This window comes from Chiloscyllium plagiosum, chromosome 7, assembly GCF_004010195.1.
Source record: "Chiloscyllium plagiosum isolate BGI_BamShark_2017 chromosome 7, ASM401019v2, whole genome shotgun sequence".
In the NCBI taxonomy this organism is placed as follows: Eukaryota; Metazoa; Chordata; class Chondrichthyes; order Orectolobiformes; family Hemiscylliidae; genus Chiloscyllium; species Chiloscyllium plagiosum.
Genome location: NC_057716.1, coordinates 29,885,960 through 29,908,624, shown reverse-complemented (window position 1 = coordinate 29,908,624; position 22,665 = coordinate 29,885,960). Strand labels below are relative to the sequence as shown.

General features: G+C 39.4%; 1 protein-coding gene across 9 annotated transcripts in view; it reads right to left on the bottom strand.

Annotated features, from left to right (window-relative positions):
• Nucleotides 1-22,665, bottom strand: part of LOC122551441 (zinc finger protein Helios-like) — a 227,066-nt gene that overhangs the window by 102,585 nt on the left and 101,816 nt on the right. For 5 of the 9 annotated variants that reach the window (XM_043693360.1, XM_043693354.1, XM_043693353.1 and 2 more), the window contains 2 exons: nt 4,315-4,369; nt 3,862-3,963 (listed from right to left, as the gene is read on the bottom strand). In XM_043693360.1, the coding sequence (XP_043549295.1) occupies nt 3,862-3,963; nt 4,315-4,354 (142 nt within the window). In that variant the 5' untranslated portion in view covers nt 4,355-4,369. The other 4 variants (XM_043693357.1, XM_043693359.1, XM_043693358.1 and 1 more) reach the window with 4 other exon arrangements.

Sequence of the window (22,665 nt, the reverse complement as noted above, 5' to 3'; positions counted from 1 at the left end):
CTGATCATGGCTAATCTTGGGCTTCAATTTCATCTTCCTGTATATTCCCCACATCCCTGAGAAACCAAATATCTCTGAATCCTAGTATTAAGTGTATGCAAAGATGGAGTACACATTACCTTCTAGAATACAGAATTCCACAGACTCACAATCCTCTAAGTGAAATAATTTCTTCCAATCTTAGACATAAACAATTGGCACCTTATTCTATTACTGTGCCCCTATGTTTTAAGTTCCCTGGCCAGTGGAAATATTCTCCCAATACCCCATCAAGCCCCTTCAGAGTCTTGTACGTCACTAGAATGCCTTGAATTCTTCTCAGCAGCACAGGATAAAGGCTCAATTTACTCAAAATGAAGATAAAAAGAGTTCTGGAAATGCACTACAATTTTATCATCAGTTGTAAGACAAAAGTCATGTTAACATGTTGAGTGGAGACACTGCCAGATTTAATTCAGTATCTCTATCTGAAATGTAAGCAACACAAAGAAAAATGGTTGGTATGAACTAACTGTCTCCACCTGAAGCATTAAGTTGACTTTTTTTATGGCTGCTGTTAGATCTGTATTTTAACAAACATTCAGATGGAAAGGCCTTGCTTGCTCTCTCTGGTGAATCGAAGATATTTCACAACGTTACATTCCCGTACATCCTGGCCAATATTTATCCCTCAAGCGGCATCAATAAAACAATATAGTTATGTTTATTTGAGTTTTATTTCGTTTATGTGAGCTTCCTACATGCAAATTTGCTGCCCTGTTGGATAACAATGACTAAACTTCTAAATGCCCTTCGGATATGCTGAGGTTGTAAAATGTTCCTTTTATCTACAATCACACTACTACCCCAAATCACTGTATAAAAAATAAGAAAATAGTGATTTTATTTTCACTGAGCCGAATATTTTGCTAGATGTAAAGAGTGATTATTGCTTGAGCTCCACGGATATTAATTTTAATCCATGCTTCAATTAATGTTTCATTAATGTCTGGACTTCAATTAAAATTGTATTGTTTTGAGAGAACTGTTGCACGTTAAATAGAAATTATTTTGGAGAAACAAATCTGATTTAGAATGTTAAACATACTTGATATGCTGTAAAGCTAGAGCTGAATCAAATCATCGGTACTGTTTTGCTACAGAACAGTTCGGTATAATTATTTTTTTAAAAAAATACACCTATTTGTTTAGTAGATGAGCAAAATTGGCAATCAAAAGGTTAAACAACACTGTTTTGACAAAAGCTCTAAGGCTGAGACAAACCTACCTTTTTCCACCCCATTCCTGTAACAAACTTGTTGCTAGTCCTGTCTGCATCATTCTCACTCTCCCAATAATACTTGGCCTTGAGCCAAAGGTATCATCTTACATCCAAGATAAAAAGGGATCATTTTTGAGGGCAGATTCACCACCCCCACCCCAGATCACTAAACATAAGTCTTACATTGTATAGTACCACATTCCCTGTTACCTCCAAACTGATTTCCACGAAAAGTAGTAATGAGTCAATAGCGAGAGATTCTGTACAATACTAGCACATTTAGGGCACAGACAGCAGGTTTCATTTCAAATTATTTCTGCTCTGGCAACTGCAGTAGAAATATGGCACCACACTTTGTCTCATGAGATTCAAACAGATTTACAGTAAAAGTATGACAAAGTAACCAAAGCTATTGAGAAACCCATCTTAAGAGAACTTCTGTAAAAAATACTTGAATCAAACGTCTTTTCTGATCTAAAATGCAAAAGGAAACAAAGTACAGCAGGGAAAACCGGGATCTCCACATTCTTTAAATATTTCATCCCAAAAAGCTTTGTTCATGTCCATACTAACCCCAAACAATAAGTAATATGATTAACAGCAAAGGCATCTCATTACTCCATACACCCCACCTGACATTAACCACTGCTAATAAATAGTCAGGTAGCCAATATCTTTTAATTTTTTTTTCACAAATTTCAAACACATATAATATGTTCAAATTCAACTTGTAGAATTCATATGTAGACAGGGTGATTAGGAAAGTATTTAACATGCTTATATTCATTGCACAGACCATTGTGTATAGGAGTTAGGATGTCATGTTGAGATTGTACAGGACGTTGGTGAGGCCTCTTCTGGAGTACTGTATCCATTTCTGGTCACCCTGTCATAGGAGGGATATTATTAAGTTGGAGAGGGTTCAGAAAAGATTTACCAGGATGTTGCCAGGAATGGAGGATAGGAGTAATAAGGAGAGGCTGGATAGACTGGAACTTGTTTTTCACTGGAGCGTAGGAGGTTAGGGGGTATCCATGTAGAGGTTTATAAAATCATGAAGGGTAAAGATAGGGTGAATGGCAGGTGTCATTTCCCCGGCTGGGGGATTTCAATCAAGGGGGCATATTTTTTCAGGTGAGAGGAGAAATATCCCTTCCAGAGGAAGTGGTGAATGCGAGTATAGTTACAACATTTAAAAAGACATTTGGATAATTACATGAAAAAGAAATGTTTGGAGGGATATGGACCACGCATAGGTCAGTGAAGCTAGTTTAGTTTGTCATTATGCTCAACATGGACTGGTTGACTGAAGGGCCTGTTTCCATTCTGTATGACTGAATCACTTTATAACTTTTTCACAAATTCATTTTTTATGGGCATATGCAAAATCATCCCCAACAGCATGAATTACCTACTCCTTTACAAACACATGTCCTATGAAGCTTTCATTTTATCCCAATAAAAATCAACATTCTTAAAATTTAAGAACAATGTACATGTGTTACTGTGTACAGACAAAATGAGTTACAAAATGATTTTCAAAAAATATTCAGTCGTTTTCTCTCACTCCAGTTACATTTCATGAATTTTAAATTATGAAGTAATTAGTATTCAAATTATGTGCCTACTCCAAAAAAAAATGTTCTTTTCTAGATTTATTCATTTTAGAAGAAAGATTGATCACCTGAAAGTAGCAAACAACTTCTTTCTTTGAATATACGTTGTGCATTGATCCTCCAAATTGCTATTATGCCTGGGAGCACAATAATTCGTATTTGCATCAGCTGCATGAAGCATCTTCTTACATTTCAAAACTAGGTTTAGTAAGATTTAACTTGCCTAACAGCCTAAATTGCAATAGCAACTTGTGTAATCTACAAACAACAGACAGTGTCTGCCATCTTCCTTTGATAGAGAAAGCAATGTATCAGCTAACTCTGATAAATAATTTTACATCAGCTGGTAGCATTCTAAACATAGAATGTTTCCTAAACCTCCAGTCTTATTTTCTGAGTCCAGTATTCTGACAAATGGAACTAACTACACCAGGAAACACTGATTCTTTTCCATAACCACTATATTCTGACTTACTGTAAATCAGATGGCATGGAAAATGAGATAGAAAATAATCCAAGGCTTTAAAAGGTCTCAAAAAACTAACATAAGTGATTTCACATATGTAAAATTATCTAAATATAAATAAAAGTAGAATGTCAGAAAATGATTATGCTCAAACTAAAATTCTAAATGCAGTAGTCTCTGACAATTGTTAAAAATTGAACTAATATTTCTTAAGAAACCTATTATTTATTATTCAGAGTATTTTTCTAATACACATACAAACTCATATGAATAGAACAAATTGCATACTGAACACAAATATATCTTACCTGGCAAGGATAAAGAAATATTTCCAAATCCAAACATTCCATAATTTAGACTGTAAGGCAGGTTCATATATACACACCAGTACTAATCACCCTTTGCTGAATTTCTCCTCAGAGATTTGAGTCCTGTGTTGTAGTCTGTGGTAACAAAACTAGCAGATTCGGAGAATTATGCTGATGCAGAGTAGAAACTAGCACAAAAAAGGCACTTACTGTTAGTCATGTGATTCAGGGAGGTGTACTGGCCATTGGGCGTGCTTGTGGTGGGGACCACCACCCGTGAATGCTCCATCTTGGGGGAGAAGTCATCACTACCTGTTATGAAGAGGTCAGTCATCACACCATAGTTAATAAAGCATAGTTCTTGTTGCCAATAAAGTATTCTTGTGCAATATGAACGTTTGTGTTCTCAGTGTTTATTCAAACATTTAAAATAACACTGCTTAAACCCAGAATAAGTAGAGTGATTTATCTGTAAGGGAATTTATTATGCATTCTGTCTAAAAGACTGTTTCATTTTAAGATGTTCACTTCCTTTGGATGATACGAATTCAAGAACAACATTAATTTAAAAAAACATTGACTGTAATTTTTGAGTGCACAATTATCTACATTCTGCCAGAAGCTTGACAACATTTAGTTAAAAAAAACTGTTTAAAAACTCACCACCACCAGTGATAGGGCCATCAGTAACCTCTGTTTCCATCTTCAAAGTGCAGTGCTGTAAGAAAAATTGGCAGAAAATGTCATGCCGGATGTCTTATTTGTTACTGAAATGTGCTAACGGTAATCAAAAGACACCTGTGATCATGGAACGTTATCTTTTTAATGATACTACACTGACTGTATGGTGTTGCATGATACAAGTTCAACTTCCAAGAGGCTGAATATTTTAAAGGCATTTTAGAAACTGTATAATTACATGACAATGTAAACCTGGTACTGAATACTATGCATATCATCAGTATTAAATTGTTGTGGCACATTTCCTGGTTTTCTTACTGTTGTGGACAGTCATGGATTATGCCAGTGTCATGCATACAATTTACAAAGTTGCATGAAGTGAATTCAATAGCTGTTGGAAACCATTAGTGTAGCTGATTAGAAAATTCATGGAGTAATTTCCATTAACATTTCTTTAGCCTATCAAGATGGGTCGCTGTTCATTCTTAATCATTTGATATCATAAAATTTTCTAGGTCTGCCATAGCAATACATACATTTTAAACTTTTTTTGGTTACTTTAATTCTTTTAGCCAATTAATAATAAAAGCCAGTCATTGTAATTATCAAAACTAGTTTTATTTGCCATAATTCTGTACCTCTATTAAAACCAATCTGTAAAATTCACAATTTATTGAAGATCAAACTAAACCAAATAAATTCAAAATAGCAAAGAAAAATATAGAAATCAAAGGTTTTTTGTCTGGACTAATAATTTTACATCAATCCTGAGAGATTACCAGTGAGACTGAATGAGGATCTAATATATCGAGAATAGTTGACTAGTCTCAAAAACAATGTGGCACGAAGAGTTAACAGTTGTGTATTAATCTGAAGAATGTATTTCTATTGATCTCAACATATTTTTAGCCATGATGACAGGAAAATTGCGTTACTTACTGGAATAGGGTTGTTTCTCCACTTGCCTCCAACTACTTCCCTGAAAATTGCGAATTATATGTTCCTGTTTTTGCTATGTTTATATTGTATCAGACATACTATTTACATTACAAATATCCTGGAATAAGTTTTAACCCAACGACAATCTATAGCCTAAGTCAATTATTATGTATCTAAAAAGTAACAGTTAAAACGCGATATTTACATTGAGTAAATATGCCCAATTGCTCTATTACCACTACTAATACACACGGACAAAATCGACCGAATGGAACCCAGCTCCTCTGAGTAAAAGCTGAAAACCGCGTCAGACACTGCAACAAACAGGAAGAAAAGTCCCACCAACAAAAATGGTTAAAACACTCCAGTACCGTTTACGTTCGCTCACGCCAAGATAGCCTACACATCAGATATAAAGCGTCAAAATCAAGCGACTGTCAGCTCTTACTGGTGTTAAGGTTAGAGTGCAAGATATGGAATGGGTGTTGGAAAAGTGTCCAGGAATGTCAACGTACACTAAGTACTTCGGAAGAGAAAGAGGTCAGAGCCTCGGCAATGCGATTAACAAAAAAAAGTTGATACACCGGTTCCTAAGGAATCGACGAGAAGGCGAGCAGGCGTATAGATTCAGGGCAAGTTACTAGGATTGTTTAAATGGCCCGTGGCAAAATATTCTTTCTTTCAATGGTATGTGACAGGTCAAGTGCTGAAAAAACATTTCCTTTGACACAGACATATCAGTCGAGAATGAGCAGGAGGTAATCGTTGGACAATACAAGTGATCACGGTAAACTAATTTACTGTACTGTGATTCCTTAATAACTGTGGTAAATGATGTGAGTGCAACTGCTATTAAAAAAAGACCCGGTACTATCTCAGCCATCATACGAATACGACGGGATTTGCTTGGGACTGCAACAAGTCATTTGGTCCGTGCGGGCACTCCACTGAATAAAAATCTCGGCTGTTTCAAAATTGATCTAATTGATTTTTCTGATTAGTGGGGAAACAAGCCCATATGATTACCTTAGTAATGGGCTACGATCAAATAAATCCATCACAATTCCCTTTAATATTACATGGAGACGAACTGTTGGATGTGAAACGCTGCTAATCCAGCAGCTACTTCCTCCATCTTCACCATGGTAGTATGGGAGTTTGTCAAGCTCCGAGAAACCGAACGGCGCGGTTCTACCTCTCGGCGATCGACTAGAGCAAAGATGCATTCAACCGACACAAGGGAAACATCAAATGTAAGAACCACACAGAGCCCCAGCCAAAAGTGTAGTACATAAAACTTTAGCAGCTCCTGCACAGATCTATCTTCAACAATACTAGCAACACTCCTTCTATAACTATTCAATAAATCTTGAGTGCGTTGGAAATCAGTATTAAATTGTCGATAATGACTGATATTAAACCTATTGAGGCAATTGATATCCAGTGAAATACTAAATAAAAACCGAAAAGACGGCGGATGCAGTAAATCAGAAACACAAACAGAAGTGCTAAAAAAGCTCAGCAGGTTTGGCAGCAGCAGCATCATCATCTGTGAAGAGAACTCAGAGTTAACCTTTCGGGTCCGTGAAGGGTTCACCGGACCCGATACGTTAACTCTGATTAAACTTAAAGTTTAAGTAAACTAATGAGTAAGCGTAAATGGTTTGTGTGGAAAAACACAATGACCTAATTGGCTGTCTTTTAATGTGGATTTTAAATGTTTTGGAAATGTCAAACCAGAACCTGTGCCACAATGGTTATAATCTCCAATAACTTAAGTGACATTGTGATTCATATTGTTGAATTCTGGATTTTGACTTACTTGAGGTGGGGGCGGGGGGGCGGTATCTTTTGCGATTCTGGCAATTAGTTTATATTAGTTGCAGAGACCTTCTAATGCACCAACTTAAAAAGTCTTGCTGCATTATACAATACGATCATTATAACCATTACTGTCTGCCATTCGCTGACATTGTGCAAATATTATTTAATTTATATAAAATCACATTGTAAACCAATGTGGAATTTTGTGTAGGATTTTAATTGAAATAAAGTATAATCTTAAAATGATTCAAAGATCGTTTTATTTTATTGTGTATTTTAGTACATTTATACATGTAACCACATCATTCACTGTGTCCTCATTTTCACCCACTCACACTTCGTCCATAGTATTAGCTGATGTACAAAAACACAATCTTGGTTCAGATGGTCAATAATACTTTCAGATTATAAATTGAATACATCAACCACTTTTAAATATGAAGTACTAAACATCCTCAACAATATTATACCAGACTGCCATCTACAAGTGATCTAGTCACTCGTCAGAATCAACACAAATTAATCAGCAAAGTAGAAAAGGGTGAATGCTTCATATTGGTGAGAAAACCATATGTTTTCCTTAGTACTTGTGATTAAAATTTAAAATTCCTTGATATTTAAGCCCTCACCTTGATAATGAAGTACTTTTGAATTCTTGAAAGATTTTTAAAGTTATTTCAATCACACATGCCAACTAGGATCAATAATATTTTTCTGATAAATGCAATTATTATTCAAAAACTAATTGAGTTAACGTAATTTTTATATTAAAGAAATAGACCACTGTTCATGCTTTTTTTCTCAGGGGAGTTGATTCTGAATTTCAGGTTTCTTACGGTTTACATGAGCATTTTGATTTATATATGCCAAAATAGAATAATGAGAAACATGAAGAAACAGAATGATTTCTCTGTACATCTCTTAAAGTCACATTTACTTTCTCATTTAAGAAATAATTCTATGTTAATGATTTATACCAATGTTGCAATAGCATATCATTTTCAGCAGATTTACTTCCAAATTTTTTTCAGAATACCTTAAGTCTGTATACTGAACTCTGACTGAAAGTTTGGAATGAGTTGCCTGTAAATTTAAATACATCTTTTCTTAAGACCCATTTTTGTAGCTTGCATTGGAAGGAAAGAAAAGCTCTCAGCTTGCTTATAATTGGAAAGGTCAAAATTTATCAACAAACCCTTTTTCGCGACTAATAAATTGCCATTGCGCAGTGAAGCTCTTTCACATACTGTACAAAATAGCAAGGTGGATGACCGGTACATCAGAAACCATCTCCATAGTGCCACCTACTAGCTGCATTTTCTAACTGCATGGTGACAGACAACTGTTTACATACAATATTTAAATTCTGTTTAAATAGTTATTATGAAATGCAGAATTCTCTGGAACCTCTAGCAACTACATTCCAATCTCCTAAACAATGCTGTGAGCAATCCAATTAAAAATTCTTAGAGGAATTAAAAGATTGATGTTTCATTTCTTCTTTATTGTCCTAGAAATTTTGTAATTGAGGTAAAGATGGAAAGTCAAAGATTAGCTAATTGTGTAACAACTAGTCTGATATACTATAAGACCATAAGATATAGTAACAGAAGAAAATCACTCAGTTCATCCAGTCATTCAATGAGATCTTGGCTGACCTAATAATCCTCAACTCCACTTTCCTGCCTCTTCCTGAGAGCTCTCGATTCATTTCCGAATTAAAAATTTGTCTATCTCAGGATTAATGATCCAGCCTTCATAGCCAAATTCCTCCTCATCTAACTTACATCATACATTCATAGAGTGCATGTGGGACAGTTTTATCAAACAATATGTTTCACATCCAATCAGGGAACAAGCTATTTTAGAACTGGTGCTGTATAATGAGGCTGGTTTAATAAATAATGTCAGAAGAAAAGATTCCTTTGGAAACAATGTTAATAACATGGCAGAATTTAGCATTTGCTTGGAGAGGAAAGAACTGGTGTTGGAAATAACTGTGTTAATCTTAAATAAGGGTAATTACAAAGGAATGAGGGTGGAGCTGTTGGAGTGGATTGGGAAGGGAGTTTAGCAACAAAGATGGCTGAAGAATAATGGGAGACATTTAGAAAATAATTCATGGGTCACAGCAAAGATCCAGTATGAAGGATTCTAAGAAAGGTTAACCAGGGCAGTTAAGGCAAGCAACAAATTGAAAACAAAATGGCAAAGGTTAGTGGTAAGCCAGAGGATTGAGAAGCTTTTAAAACCCAACAAAAAGACAACCAAAAATAATCAAGAGAAAGAAAGTAAACTTTAAGAGTAAAGTTGCAATTACTATCAAAACAAATAGATGAATTTCTTTAAATATATAAAACTGAAGACAGAAGCTACAATTACCATAGGCTCCTGAAACAATGAGGCTGGCAAAATAATAATTGGAAGCCAGGAAATAGCAGAAGAATTGGATAAATTATTTACATTTGTCTTCACAATAGAAGACACAAATGGAATTCCAAAATTACAAAATATTCAAAGAGCAAAAGGAGGGCAGGAAATAAATTAAATAACCATAACTGGAGAAAAAAAAACACTAGGGAAACTAATGAGGATTAATGTGAGCATAAGAGGTATAGTTAGTAAGTTTGCAGATGACAACAAAATTGGAGGTGTAGTGGACAGCAAAGAAGGTTACCTCAGATTACAACGGGATATTGATCAGTTGGGCCAATGGACTGAGAAGTGGCAGATGGAGTTTAATTTAGATAAATGTGAGGTGCTGCATTTTGGGAAAGCAAATCTTAGCAGGACTTATACACTTAAATGGTAAGGTCCTCGGGAGTGTTGCTGAACAAAAAGACCTTGGAGTGCAGGTTCATAGCTCCTTGAAAGTAGAGTCACAGGTAGATAGGATAGTTAAGAAGGTGTTTGGTATGCTTTCTTTTATTGTTGAGAATATTGAGTACAGCAGTTGGGAGGTCATGTTGCAGCTGTACAGGACATTGGTTAGGCCACTTTTGGAATAAAGCATGTAATTCTGGTCGCCTTCCAATCGGAAAGAAGTTGTGAAACTTGAAAGGGTTCAGAAAAGATTTACAAGGATGTTGCCAGGATTGGAGGATTTGAGATATAGGGAGAGTTTGAATATACTGGTGCTGTTTTCCCTGGAGCGTTGGAGACTGAGGGGTGATCTTTTAGTGGTTTATAAAATCATGAGGGGCATGGATAGGATAAATAGACAGAGTCTTTTCCCTGGGCTGCGGAAGTCCAGAACTAGAGGGCATAGGTTTAGGGTGAGAGGGGAAAGATATAAAAGAGACCTAAGAGGCAACTTTTTCACGCAGAGGGTGATACGTGTATGGAATGAGCTGCCAGAGGATGTGGTGGAGGCTGTTACAATTGCAACATTTAAGAGGCATTTGGATGGGTATATGAATAGGAAGGGTTTGGAGGGATATGGGCCGGGTGCTGGCAAGTGGGACTAGTTTGGGTTGGGATATCTGGTCGGCATGGATGGGTTGGACCGAAGGGTCTGTTTCCATGCTGTACATCTCTATGACTCTATGTTGTACATCTGTATGACTCTATGACTCTAAAGACCAATAAGTCCCCTGAACCTGATGGGGTGTGTTCTAAATGCTTGAGGAAGTAGCTAAAGAAATAGTAGATGCACTGATAATAATCTTCCAGGAATCCTTATATTATGGAAAAGTCCCAAAGGTTTGGAAAACTAGCAATATAATACCCTTACTTAAAAAGAGAAACAGGCCAACAACGGGTAACTATAGGTCAACTAGTTTAACGTCTGTTATGGGGAAAAAAATTAACATCTATTATAAAGGATGTCATAGCACAACTGTCAGAAATGCATAACATAATCAAGCAGAGCTGGCATGGCTTCAGCAAGGGGAAATTGTGGCTGACAAACTTACTAGAATTCTTGAGGTGGTAACAGGCAGGATAGATTAAGGGGAAAATAGTGAATATAATATATTTGGATTTTCAGGAGTTGTTTGATAAGGTACCACACATTAGATTACTTAATAAGAAAAAAGCCAATCGTGTTGGAAATGACCAATCCTCTATGATACAGGCAGCACGGTGGCTCAGTGGTTAGCACTGCTGCCTCACAGCACCAGGGACCTGGGTTCAATTCCAGCCTCAGGCAACTGTCTGTGTGGAGTTTGCACATTCTCCCCGTGTCTGCGTGGGTTTCCTCCAGGTGCTCCGGTTTCCTCCCACAGTCCAAAGATGTGCAGGTCAGGTGAATTGGCCATGCTAAATTCCCCGTAGTGTTAGGTAAGGGGTAAATGTAGGGGAATGGGTGGGTTGCGCTTCGGCGGGTCGATGTGGACTTGTTGGGCCGAAGGGCCTGTTTCCACACTGTAAGTAATCTAATCTAAAATCTAATCTAATAATATTCTAACTAAAAGAAGACAGAGTAGAATAAAGGTGGGGTGACATTTTCAGGATGGCAACTTGTAACTAATGGTGTACCACAGTGATCAGTGCTAAGACCACAATTATTTATAATATATTAATGACTTGAATGAGGAAAATGAATGTACAGTAACCAAGTTTGCTGATGAAACAAAAATAAACGAGAAGGCAAGTGGTGAGGATGACACAAAGAGGCCGCAGAAAGATACAGACAGGTTAAATGAGTGGGCAAAATCTTAGCAGATAGATTGTGAGGAAATATGAAGTTATGCACTTTAGCTGGAAGAATAGAAGAGCTGAATGTTATTTTAAATGGAAAAAGATTGCAGAAAGCTGCAGAAAAGAGATTTGGGAGTCCTCAACCACGAATCATAAAAAACTAGCATCCAAATTAGTAGACAAGTTAAATGAAATATTGGCTTTTATTTCAAGGGGAATAGAATATAAAAGTAAATATAAAGTCATCATAGTCTGACTAGACCATAGGCTGCTTTCTCGGAGATAACTGGTTATCCTGTGGGTCACCATTCCTCTGGCAAGGGAGAGATTGAGAAGGACAATCTTTCATGGTAATCTCATCTGGTGCAGGAACTGAATCCACGCTATTGCCATCACTCTGCATAGCAAACTGGCCATCCAGCCAACTGAACTAACTGGCATTCAGACCCCTATCAGATTCTTCTGTTCGTCTCGGTGGTGACACCACTGGTCAGTGAGAAATCATAGTGAAATAACATTCCATGGGCAGTTTCCATTATTAATGGAATTTAACAATTGAGACTGGGAAAAGTCAACAGGGAGGATTCACAAAGAAATGTTTAACATGTAAGTAAATAATTGCAAGGAATTCTTATATATGTATACTATATATGAATGCAATCCATAAATGTATGATTCACATTTTTACTTTTTGTGAATGGTAAGGGCTTTTGTTAATTGTTAAAAAGAAAGTAGGACAGTGAGGGATGAAGAAGTGACTCTAACTGTGGACAAGACAGTTAAAGAATGGCAGAAAAATTAAAATTAATATTTGGAATCTCTAATTATAAATTACAGTGAAAGTGAGGATGCAGACAAAGATTTAAAACAATTGTTAGTGGAACTCACAATGGTTAAGTCACTGGATTTGAGCTTATACATTAGTCTGTTGAAGGAAATTAGATGACAGATAGCAATAGCTTTATTCACAATTTCTCAATCACCCCAAACTATATAAACTGAGGCTTGAAACAAATGAATGTAACCATTGTTCAAAAATGATGATATGGATACATTGAGTAAATACAAAGCAGTTTACGTGACATCAATTGTGCATAAATCAGCAGAACTCAGTTTAAGATCAAATTATACATTTAAAAATACATTTATTAATCAAGATAAAACAGCAATTTCTTTTCTACAAATATTTCAGTGACCTTTGAAGAAATGTTTGATGTCACTCCATAAGCGGTCTGATAAAACCATTAGGAAAATTTAAGTTTGAAACAAAATTTAACATCATGAATAGAAAGTTATCTGATGTATATAAGAGAAAGACCAACAGTAAATGTGTATTCTTCACACAAACACATTGTATGTGGTCAAACAAATAATGACTAGGTCAACTTTTGTTTTTAGTATAAGGCATAGATCATTGATATAAAAGTGTGATATTTGGCAAACAGTGATGAGAATTGTAAAGAAATCATGAAAACTTAAGCAAATTATCAAGCAGAATTATGTACTGGAAGACAAAATGTAAAAAATCAAAAGTACAGAGTTAAGACACTGGAGTGTGGAAGAACAAAGAAACCAGAAGCGAAAACGCTGAAGGTACAAATACTGAAAAGTTAAGAGAATTTTCAGGTTTGAAAATTTTGAGTACAAAGGAAGTTTGTATGCAACTTTGGGCTTTCCTATGTCAGAACATACACTTCGAACCAAAGAGAGCATACAGCATAATTTTAGCAGAATGATGCCCGCAATGAACATCTTTAGCTGAGGAGAGACTTGCAATATGAGAAATATATGCATTGGCATGAATAAGGTAAAGAGGAAACATATGGAGACTTTAATATTATTTTTGATATTTATAAAAATTGACAAATCAGTGATGAGATGTATAAACTTAACACTCCCACAAATTGGGAGAATAAAAGGAATTCATCTGTTAGCACTTGAGGCAAAATGAAATGTTTTGCCAAAGTTGAGAGTGTGGTGCTGGAAAAGCACAGCAGGCAGCATCTGAGGAGCAGGAGAATTGACGTTTCGGGTATAAACCTACATCAAGTTTGAGGCTTGTGGGCTAAGGGGTTGAGGAAACTGACGAAATCCACATTAATCCTGTGTGGTTGCAGGGTCCCAAGGCAGAAGATGAGACGTTCTTCCTCCAGGCGTGAGGTGGTTAGGGTTTAGTATGGAGGAAGCTCAGGACCTGCATGTCCTAGGTGGAGTGGAAGGAGGAAGTTGAAGCATTCAGCCATGGGGCGGTGGGTTGGTTGGGGGTGAGTGTCCCAAAGATGTTCTCTGAAATGATCTGCAAGGTGGCATCCTTCTCCACATTGGGTGCAATGGATACATTAGATACATTTGTGGAGGTACAGGTTAAATTTATGTCAGATATATAAGGTTCCTTTGGGGCCTTGGACGCAGGTGAGGGGGGGGGGGGGGGGGGGGGGTGTGTGGGCATAGGTTTTGCACTTTCTACGGTGGCAGAGGAAGGTTCCAGGAGTGGGGTGAGGGTTGTTGGAGGGGGTGTGGATCTGGCAAAGGAGTTGTGGAGGAAATGATCTCTCCAGAACACTGATAGGGGTGGGGAGGGAAATATATCCCGAGTGGTGGGGTCTGTTTGTCGGTGGCAGAAGTGACGGAGGCTGATGCGATGTATACAGAGGTTGCTACCTTCCCCCCATCCACACCCTCCTCCCATTTATCTCTCGAACCCTGGCCCACAAGTCTTATTCTTGATGAAGGGCTTATGCCTGAAACATAGATTCTCCTGCTCCTCAGATGCGGCCTGACCTACTATGCTTTTCCAGCACCACACTCTCGACTCTGATCTCCAGCATTTGCAGTCCTCACTTTTTCTCTGTTTTGCCAAAGGGTCTGGTTCAGACAGAAGTCAATATTTATTTTTGGGGAAAACTAGATAAATGCTTGAAGTAGATGGAAATACAAAGCAAAAGGGACAATTTTGGATTGCTTGAGTGAAAGGCTTCACGAAAGGAATTCTGTATTATAACCACCTTTCAAATCTTAAGTTTGAGTATTTATTATCTCTGCCATTAAAGGTGGGCAGATTAATGATTTTGCTTCTATTAAGCTGTAAATAAATCTCAAAAACTAATAGACTAGATTTTTTTAAGGATCCATTTACATTTGGATGAAGAGCAAATTGAATTTTTTTCAGAACCTTATGGGTGTTTCATTTAGAATTACTTTAGAATGTTGAGGATTGCTTCAGTAAGTACAATTTGTCCCAGCCATCAAAATGTGAGCAAAGATTTTAGAACAGGTAGCAGGATGTGGATTGGCTTGAGACCTCCTTGGGGAGATAGAAACTCAATTTTTTTTCTTAGCTTTATAGATAGAGCTGGCTTGGAAAAGGATGAAGAAAGAGTAAGGTAACTGTAATAGCATTGAGTTAATGCAGTCTAGTGGAAGTGTGTGCTCCACCTGGTGTCCTCTTCATATGTTAAATCATATTATGGGATGAAGTCTTGTGTCTGTAATGATTGCAGTGAGGTCAGCCAGCTGGACCTCATAGAATATGAGTTCCTGATTGGACCAGATTAACAACCCCAATCATAGAGTCATAGATTTGTACAGCACAGAAACAGACTCTTAGGTCCAACTCTTCCATGCTGACCAGATATCCTAAGTTAAGACCATAAGACATAGGAGTGGAAGAAAGGCCATTCGGCCCATTGAGTCCACTTCGCCATTTAATCAAGGCTGATGGGCATTTCAATTGCACTTACCTGGACTCTCCCCTTAGCCCTTAGTTCCTTGCGAGATCAAGAATTTTGCAATCTCTGCCTTGAAGACATTTAACGTCCTGGCTTCCAATGTGCTTTGTGGCAATGAATTCCACAGGCCCACCACTCTCTAGCTGAAGAAATGTCTCCTCGTTTCTGTTCTAAATTGATCCCCTCTAATTTTAAGGCTTGCCCACAGATCCTAGTCTCCCTGCCTAATAGAAACAACTTCCCAGCATCCACCCTTTCTAAGCCATGCATTATCTTGTAAGTTTCTACTAGATCTCCCCTGAACCTTCTAAACTCTAATGATTACAATCCCAGGATCCTCAGCCGTTCATCATATGTTAGGCCTACCATTCCAGGGATCATGTGTGTGAATCTCTGCTGGACACGCTCCAGTGCCAGTATGGCCTTCCTGAGGTGTGGGGCCCAAAATTGGACACAGTATTCTCAATGGGGCTCTATTCCTGATGAAGGGCTTTTGCCTGCTCCCCGGATGCTGCCTGACCTGCTGTGCTTTTCCAGCACCACTCTAATCTAGACTCTGGTTTCCAGCATCTGCAGTCCTTGTTTTTACCTAAATGGGGCCTAACTAGAGCTTTATAATGTGTCAGAAGCATGTTGCTGCTTTTATATTCCAACCCTCTTGAGATAAATGACATTACAATTGCTTTCTTAATCACGGACTCAACCTGCGAATCAACCTACAAAGAATCCTGGACCAGCACTCCCAGATCTTTGTACTTTGGCTTTATGAATTTTCTCACCATTTCTTTTTTCCAAGGTGCAAGACCTCACACTTGCTCTCGTTAATTTAATCAGCCACTTCCTGGACCACATTCCTAAACTGTCTAAATCTTTCTGCAGCCTCCCCACCTCCTCAGTACTACCTGCCTGTCTGCCTAACTTCGCATTATCAGTGAACTTCGCCAAAAGGAACTAGATTAAAAATTATTCTAGTTCCTTTGCCAGCGATTGACCCATATTCCTTTAAACCTTTCCTATTTACGTACCCATCCAGATGCCTTTTAAATGTTGTAGTTGCACCAGCCTCCACCACTTCCTCTGGCAGCTCATTCCATTGCATGAAAAAGTTGTCCCTTAGGTCACGTTTAAATCTTTCCTCTCTCACCTTAAAGCTATGCCCTCTAGTTTTCGATGCCCTTAACTTGAGTAAATGACCTTGGCTATTCATCCCATCTATGCCACTCATGATTTTATAAACTTCTATAATGTCTCACCTCAGCCTCCAACACTCCAGGGAAAATAGCCCCAGCCTGTTCAGCTGCTTCCTATTAGAAAAAAGCCTCCAACCCCGGCAACATCTTCTGAACCCTTTCAAGTATCACAACGTCTTTCCTATAGCAGGGAGACCAGAGTTAAATGCAGTTCTCCAGAAGTGGCTTAACAATTATCCTGTACAGCTACTATATGACGTCTCAACTCCTCTACTCAATGTACTGACCAGTAAAGACAAGTGTACCAAATGCCTTCTTCACTACCAGTGTCTCCACTTTCAAGGATCTATGAACCTGCATCCCTTTGGTCTCTTTTTTCGAAACAGTCCTCAGATCCTAACATTAAGTGTACAAATCCTACCCTGATTTGCCTTACCAAAATGAAACACCTCACATTTATCAAATACCTCATATGGCAGCGGGGTAGGGCTCCTGTGCCAGAGCTTTTTTTTTCTCCAACTCTCTTTTTTAAACTTACATTGTCCTGAGGTTGGACAGCATCAGTGGTGGTGAGAGGGGACCTTGAACTGTCTCGAGCCAAGTCCAGGGCACAGCCCTTGGATATGCTTACCTCGGATCATGAGCAGCCCCAGGGTGTGGACCTCGAGCGGTCTTGAGTTGGACCCAGGGTGCAGACCTGCGATGAGTCTACTGCTGACCATGAGTGGGCTCACGGTGTGAACCCCGAGTGGTCTCGAGGTGGGCCCAAGGCACAGATTCGTGAAGGGCCTACCTTGAGTGGGCCCAGGCCATGGACCTTAATTAAGCTCAGGATAAGAAAGAGTGAACCCTTACTTACTTTTCCAGAGCAAGCATAGGACCTGGAATATGCAGCTGCTACATTGGCAGAGGCAATGTAAGCCCAGCAGCAAAAGATGACACCTGAAGATCAAGCAACTTCATTGTTGGTTGGGTCTGGCACTAGCAGAAGGCCATCACAGCGACCTTGACAAGGTTGGGCCCAGCAAAAAGAGAGTCAACTCTGACATTGGATTAGTCTGGTGCCAGCAGCAGTGAGGCACTGGTGGAGGAATATCAGCCCAGTGGCAAAGATGGTGCCTGGGAATCCAAGATGACGGCGTCCTGTTAGGATCACGTTTGCTGGGCTTCGCGCTGCAACATCGACATGACAGAGCCAGGACCCATCCCAAACACTTCACTGAGTAAAAACACAGTAAAGGAACTAGAAACCTGAAAAAGACTTATCTTTCTCTTTGCAGCTGGAGAATACAAAAGAAAGCCTCTGAAGCAGCGGACTTGCTTTCTCACCAGACCCTGGTTGAGGAGCTGGGCAAATCTCACAAAGTCCTCAGGAGGCAGATCCAGGGAAAAAAAAAGAGAAACTGGCTCCTGTACCTGCTATGCTGCAAGAACTGGGAAAAAGGACTGATGAGCTCAAACGTCAGGCTGCAGTGGTAGAGGCAGAGACTGACTCCTCCAAGAGCCAGAATGAAGCCTTGGAACACAGGTCTGTGGTCAGTTGGATCTGGTAGACTCTCTCAAAAACAGGGACAGAAGAAAGAAACTGCGCGTTGTTGACATACTGGAAGGGACGGAAGGTGAGCAGCTGGTGGAGTTCTTCAAGAAGTGGTTTCCAGTAGAGAAAGGCAGGATAACAATTGAAAGAGCCCACCGGATCACAGCACGAAAGCCAGCGCCCACACCCTGTCCTGGTGAGGTTTCATCATATAAAGACAAACAGAGAGTCATGGAGCCTCTGGAGCCCAGGGGAGGGATTTGAGGGCATTGGTACGTGGCGGCTCCATAGTCATGTTTTTTCAGGACTTCTTGGCAGCAATGGGCCGGACGACTAAGTCCTACAATGGCGTCAAGAGGAGATTGAAAGAGCTTGGGATCCAGTATTCTTTAAGATATCCAGCGGTACTTCAGATCAATCATAATGGAAGCATACATTTGTTTGACTCATCAGAGAAAACGGAGAACTTTGTGGACACGTTGACTGAAGTTGAATGGCCAAATAGGTGTAGAGGATAGAGCTGTTCGGGTTTGCTCTTCTTTGAAAAAGGACTTGGTGGAGTCTCCTTTCTGGTAATAAGTTGCGTGAAATGGTGTCCATGATGGATAGAATATTTATCTTTAATCTTTAAGTTATGTTAAGGGATGGGTGGCATTTATTTTTAGTTTACTTGTTTATAGTACTAACGTTGCTTTTGGGTGTTTATTTTTTCTCTACCAGGTAGTCGTTGTATGTGGCGTGACCCGAGCTGGTAGGAGTTGAGAGGGCAGTTGGGATGGTTAGTACGGTTGTAGGATGTGTAGGCACCCCCTTTGAATGGGGGTAAATTCCTCCAATCAGTGCCTTTCGCGATGTTTTGTTTTTCTGTTTTTGCTGTACATCATTTTTATAAGTTTTGCAGATTTGTTGGCTGTAGTTATTTTAGTCTGTGTAGTTTTTGGGTTTTGTGGAATCTTTTGCATTAAAGATGTGTAGTTTGGGTTCTTCCTCTCTGGAGTCTAAATGGTGCTATAAAAAGTTATGGCTAAGAATATGTTTAATTGGTGCACCTGCTACTTTCCAGCCTTAAAAGGGAGAGGGTGGATGTTGCCTTATTCCAAGAAACACACTTGGATGATGCAGAGCATTTCAAGCTGCAACAGAATGAGTGAGACCGGGTTTATTTTTCATCTTTCAATGAGGAGTCGAGGGGTGTCCATTTTAGTTAGAAAGACTTTCCAAGTTAATAGAGTGCATTAAAGACACACATGGGAGATTTGTAATCCTTAAAGCTTTGATACATGGGGAAAAATACGGGATCTTAAATGATTACTGTCCCCTGGCCCACCCCCTTAAATTCTTGACAGACACACTTTCTGGAATGGATAACCTTGCATCTCAACACATCATCATAGAAGGGAGTTTCAACTGTCTCATAGAACAGTAGACAGATTGCCCAAAGGCCCTCTGATACCTCCTTTGCGACCTAAACAATTAAGAAATTTGTGTGCTGAATTGGGGTGGGAAATGTTTGGAGGCACCTTCCCCTTGTAGGCAGGGACTTGCATGTTCTTTTCAAACCCACATAAATGCCATACCAGGATTGATCTTTTTCTGACCCCCACAGCACATCTGGGCTTAGTGCTGTTATATACAATTGGCAATATCACTATTTCCAATCACACCCCAGTGTATTTAATGGTCAAGAGTAAGAATACGCTGGTAGGCACGAAGCACTAGTGACTGGATCCCTTCATCTTCCAGGATATCAAATGTATTGAATTTTTTTCTACTGGTTTGGGGCTTTTTTAGATATTAATTCAGGCTTAGACAGTAGCCCACCCATCCTTTGGGAAACAGCTAAAGTCTATGCTAAGGGGTTGGTTATTTCCTATTCAGCCAGTAAGAAGCGACGGACTGGTGAGCAACAACACTTGCTTGAGACACTTCTGAAAGTAGCTGAAAAGACATATTTTGACAGGTTCTCACTGGTTAAACTGGAGGATCATGGCGCTTCAGTCTACGCTGAATTCTATGCTTACACGGACGGCCAAGAGGGAGCTTACATTTGCAAGTTAAAGACTGAGCATGGGGATAAGCCAAGCAAGTACCTAGCATATCTTGCTAGGAAAAAAAAAGTGCCCCCCCCTCCCACCCCCAGGCCATTACTTCGATCAGAGAGGACACTGGAAATTTGACTAAAGATTCAAAAAGGATTAATGCAGCATTCCGGAAACGTTACTCTGAATTATACTAACCTGAAAGCTGTGAGAGTGGGCGGGTTAGGATGGAGTCTTTTTTTAAGAATTTGGACCTTCTGGGAGTGACCCCTGAACGACAGTCGCTCCTCAATGCCCCAATGTCAGAGCAAGAGATGCAGGAGGCTGTGAGGCAGCTCCAGAATGGAAAGGTGCCGGGTTCTGACAGGCTCCCCAGCGAATTCATAAGTATATTGTCAGGGCCGATGCTTAGCATGTTTAATGACTCACATAATCGTGGCCTCCTCCCACCATCTTTAAGAGAGGCAAACATCTCTCTCATTCTTTTAAAAGAAAACGCCCTGGAGGACTATGCTTCCTATAGACCCATTTCACTCCTGAATGTTGACTTCAAAATCCTATCCAAGACTCTGGCATTAAGGCTAGAAACTGTACTGCCTTCTATCATTAAGGAGGACGAGATTCATAAAGGTTCGCAGATGGATGGACAATGTCAGGAGATTACTTATCATGATCAAGTATGTCAACAGCAATCGGTACAAGGATTGGTGATCTCCTTAGATGCCAAAAGGCATTTGGCAGGGTCGAGTGGCCATATACTTTTCATTTCTTGAAGCGGTTTGGCCTGGGAGAGATCTTCATCAGGTAGGTGGAGGTTTTGCATTGCGATCTTCACCAATGGTATACGATCAAGCAATTTTAATAATTGTAGGAGCAGTTCACAGGGCTCTGTCACCTTGTCACCATTGCTTTTCACATTAGTGATCGTACCACTGGTGGAGGCAATATAGAGGGATCCCAATTTAACCGCTCCAGAAGTGGGGAAGAAGTCAATTAATATTGCACTGTATACGGATGACATTCTCGTCTTCTTATCAAACCCAACAGTCTCAGTGCCACACTTGATACAATGCATCAATCTATTTGGTGGCTTCTTGGGTTATAAGATCAATTCTGCAAAGTCAGAGGCCCTGCCCATGGGAGGTCTCCTGAGAGTGCCAAATCCTGACGGCAGATCTCTGTTCCATTTTAGATGGTCAGGAGGGCTTTCTCTACTTAGGTATACTTATTACTCCCATTTTTGATTAGCTATTTAAAGCCAATTTTGCTCATTTATTCGATAGGATCAAGCAGGACCTTCATAGATGGGAGGCACCTCGATTTCTTGGTTAGGTTGGATAGCCCTCATTAAAATGAACATTCTGCCCCGCTTGTTGTATTCTATGCAAATGCTTCCTCTACTTTATACTAAGCAAATATTTAGGAGACTGAGCAGCTGGTTTAATTCTGGTATTGCAAGCGGCCATTAATTAAATTGACTAAATTGCAGTTACCTTCCAGACTGGGAGGAGTGGGCCTCCCAGATATCAAAAATTATCAGCTAAGCTTGTTACTATCGTACATGAATGACTGGGCCCGGGGGGACCCTCACTCATTTTGGTTGGACATCAAAGCATCTCAGGCAAGACGCCTCCTTATCAGACTGTTGTTCTTAGACAAAATGAACAGTTAAATGAATATTGCCAAAGCCCAAGAGTCATCAATACTGTCAAGGCATGGAGGGCAATGCGTCAGGGTGAGGGCAATATTGCCAAAACATCATTTTTGATACCCATACTTGGTATGCCAGGCCTTCGGCCAGGGGTGATGGATTCTGGGTTTAAATTATAGGCAGCTACGGGCATGTCTTGCCTTGGTGATTTATTCAAAGGGGACATATTGATGTGCTTTGATCAGTTGGCTCAGAAATGTGAATTGCCCAGTAGGGATCTCTTTCATTTCAAATTAGAAACTTCATACAAAAAGAGACCACACTTCAAACTGATCTTTATAGGTCCGACATGGAGAAGAGGGTGTTGAGTGCTGAGGATACACCCAACACATCATCTATTGGGAGAGGATCCCTTGGACAAGACTGAATGGCTCTGTAAGGTGTGGGAGAGGGAGTTAGACATTGAGATCTCTTCTGAAATATGGGACAATATTTGGGAAAATGCAAGAAGCATCTCAATTTGCAGCAGGACCCACACCTTGTAATGGAAGTTTCTCCATAGGGTCCATCTGACCCCAGACCGCCTCGCTAAATTTAAAGCAGGAGCATCTCCAATGTGTCCTAAATGTAAAAGTGGGCATGGGCATGCTTACTCATTGTCTTTGGTCTTGCAAAATATAGAAGGCCTTGGGGATAGAGGTGGAGATGCACCCGATATATTTTCTTCTTTGTTAATTCACTTTCATTAGATGCAAACAAAAAATGGCTTTTCAGTATCCTCACT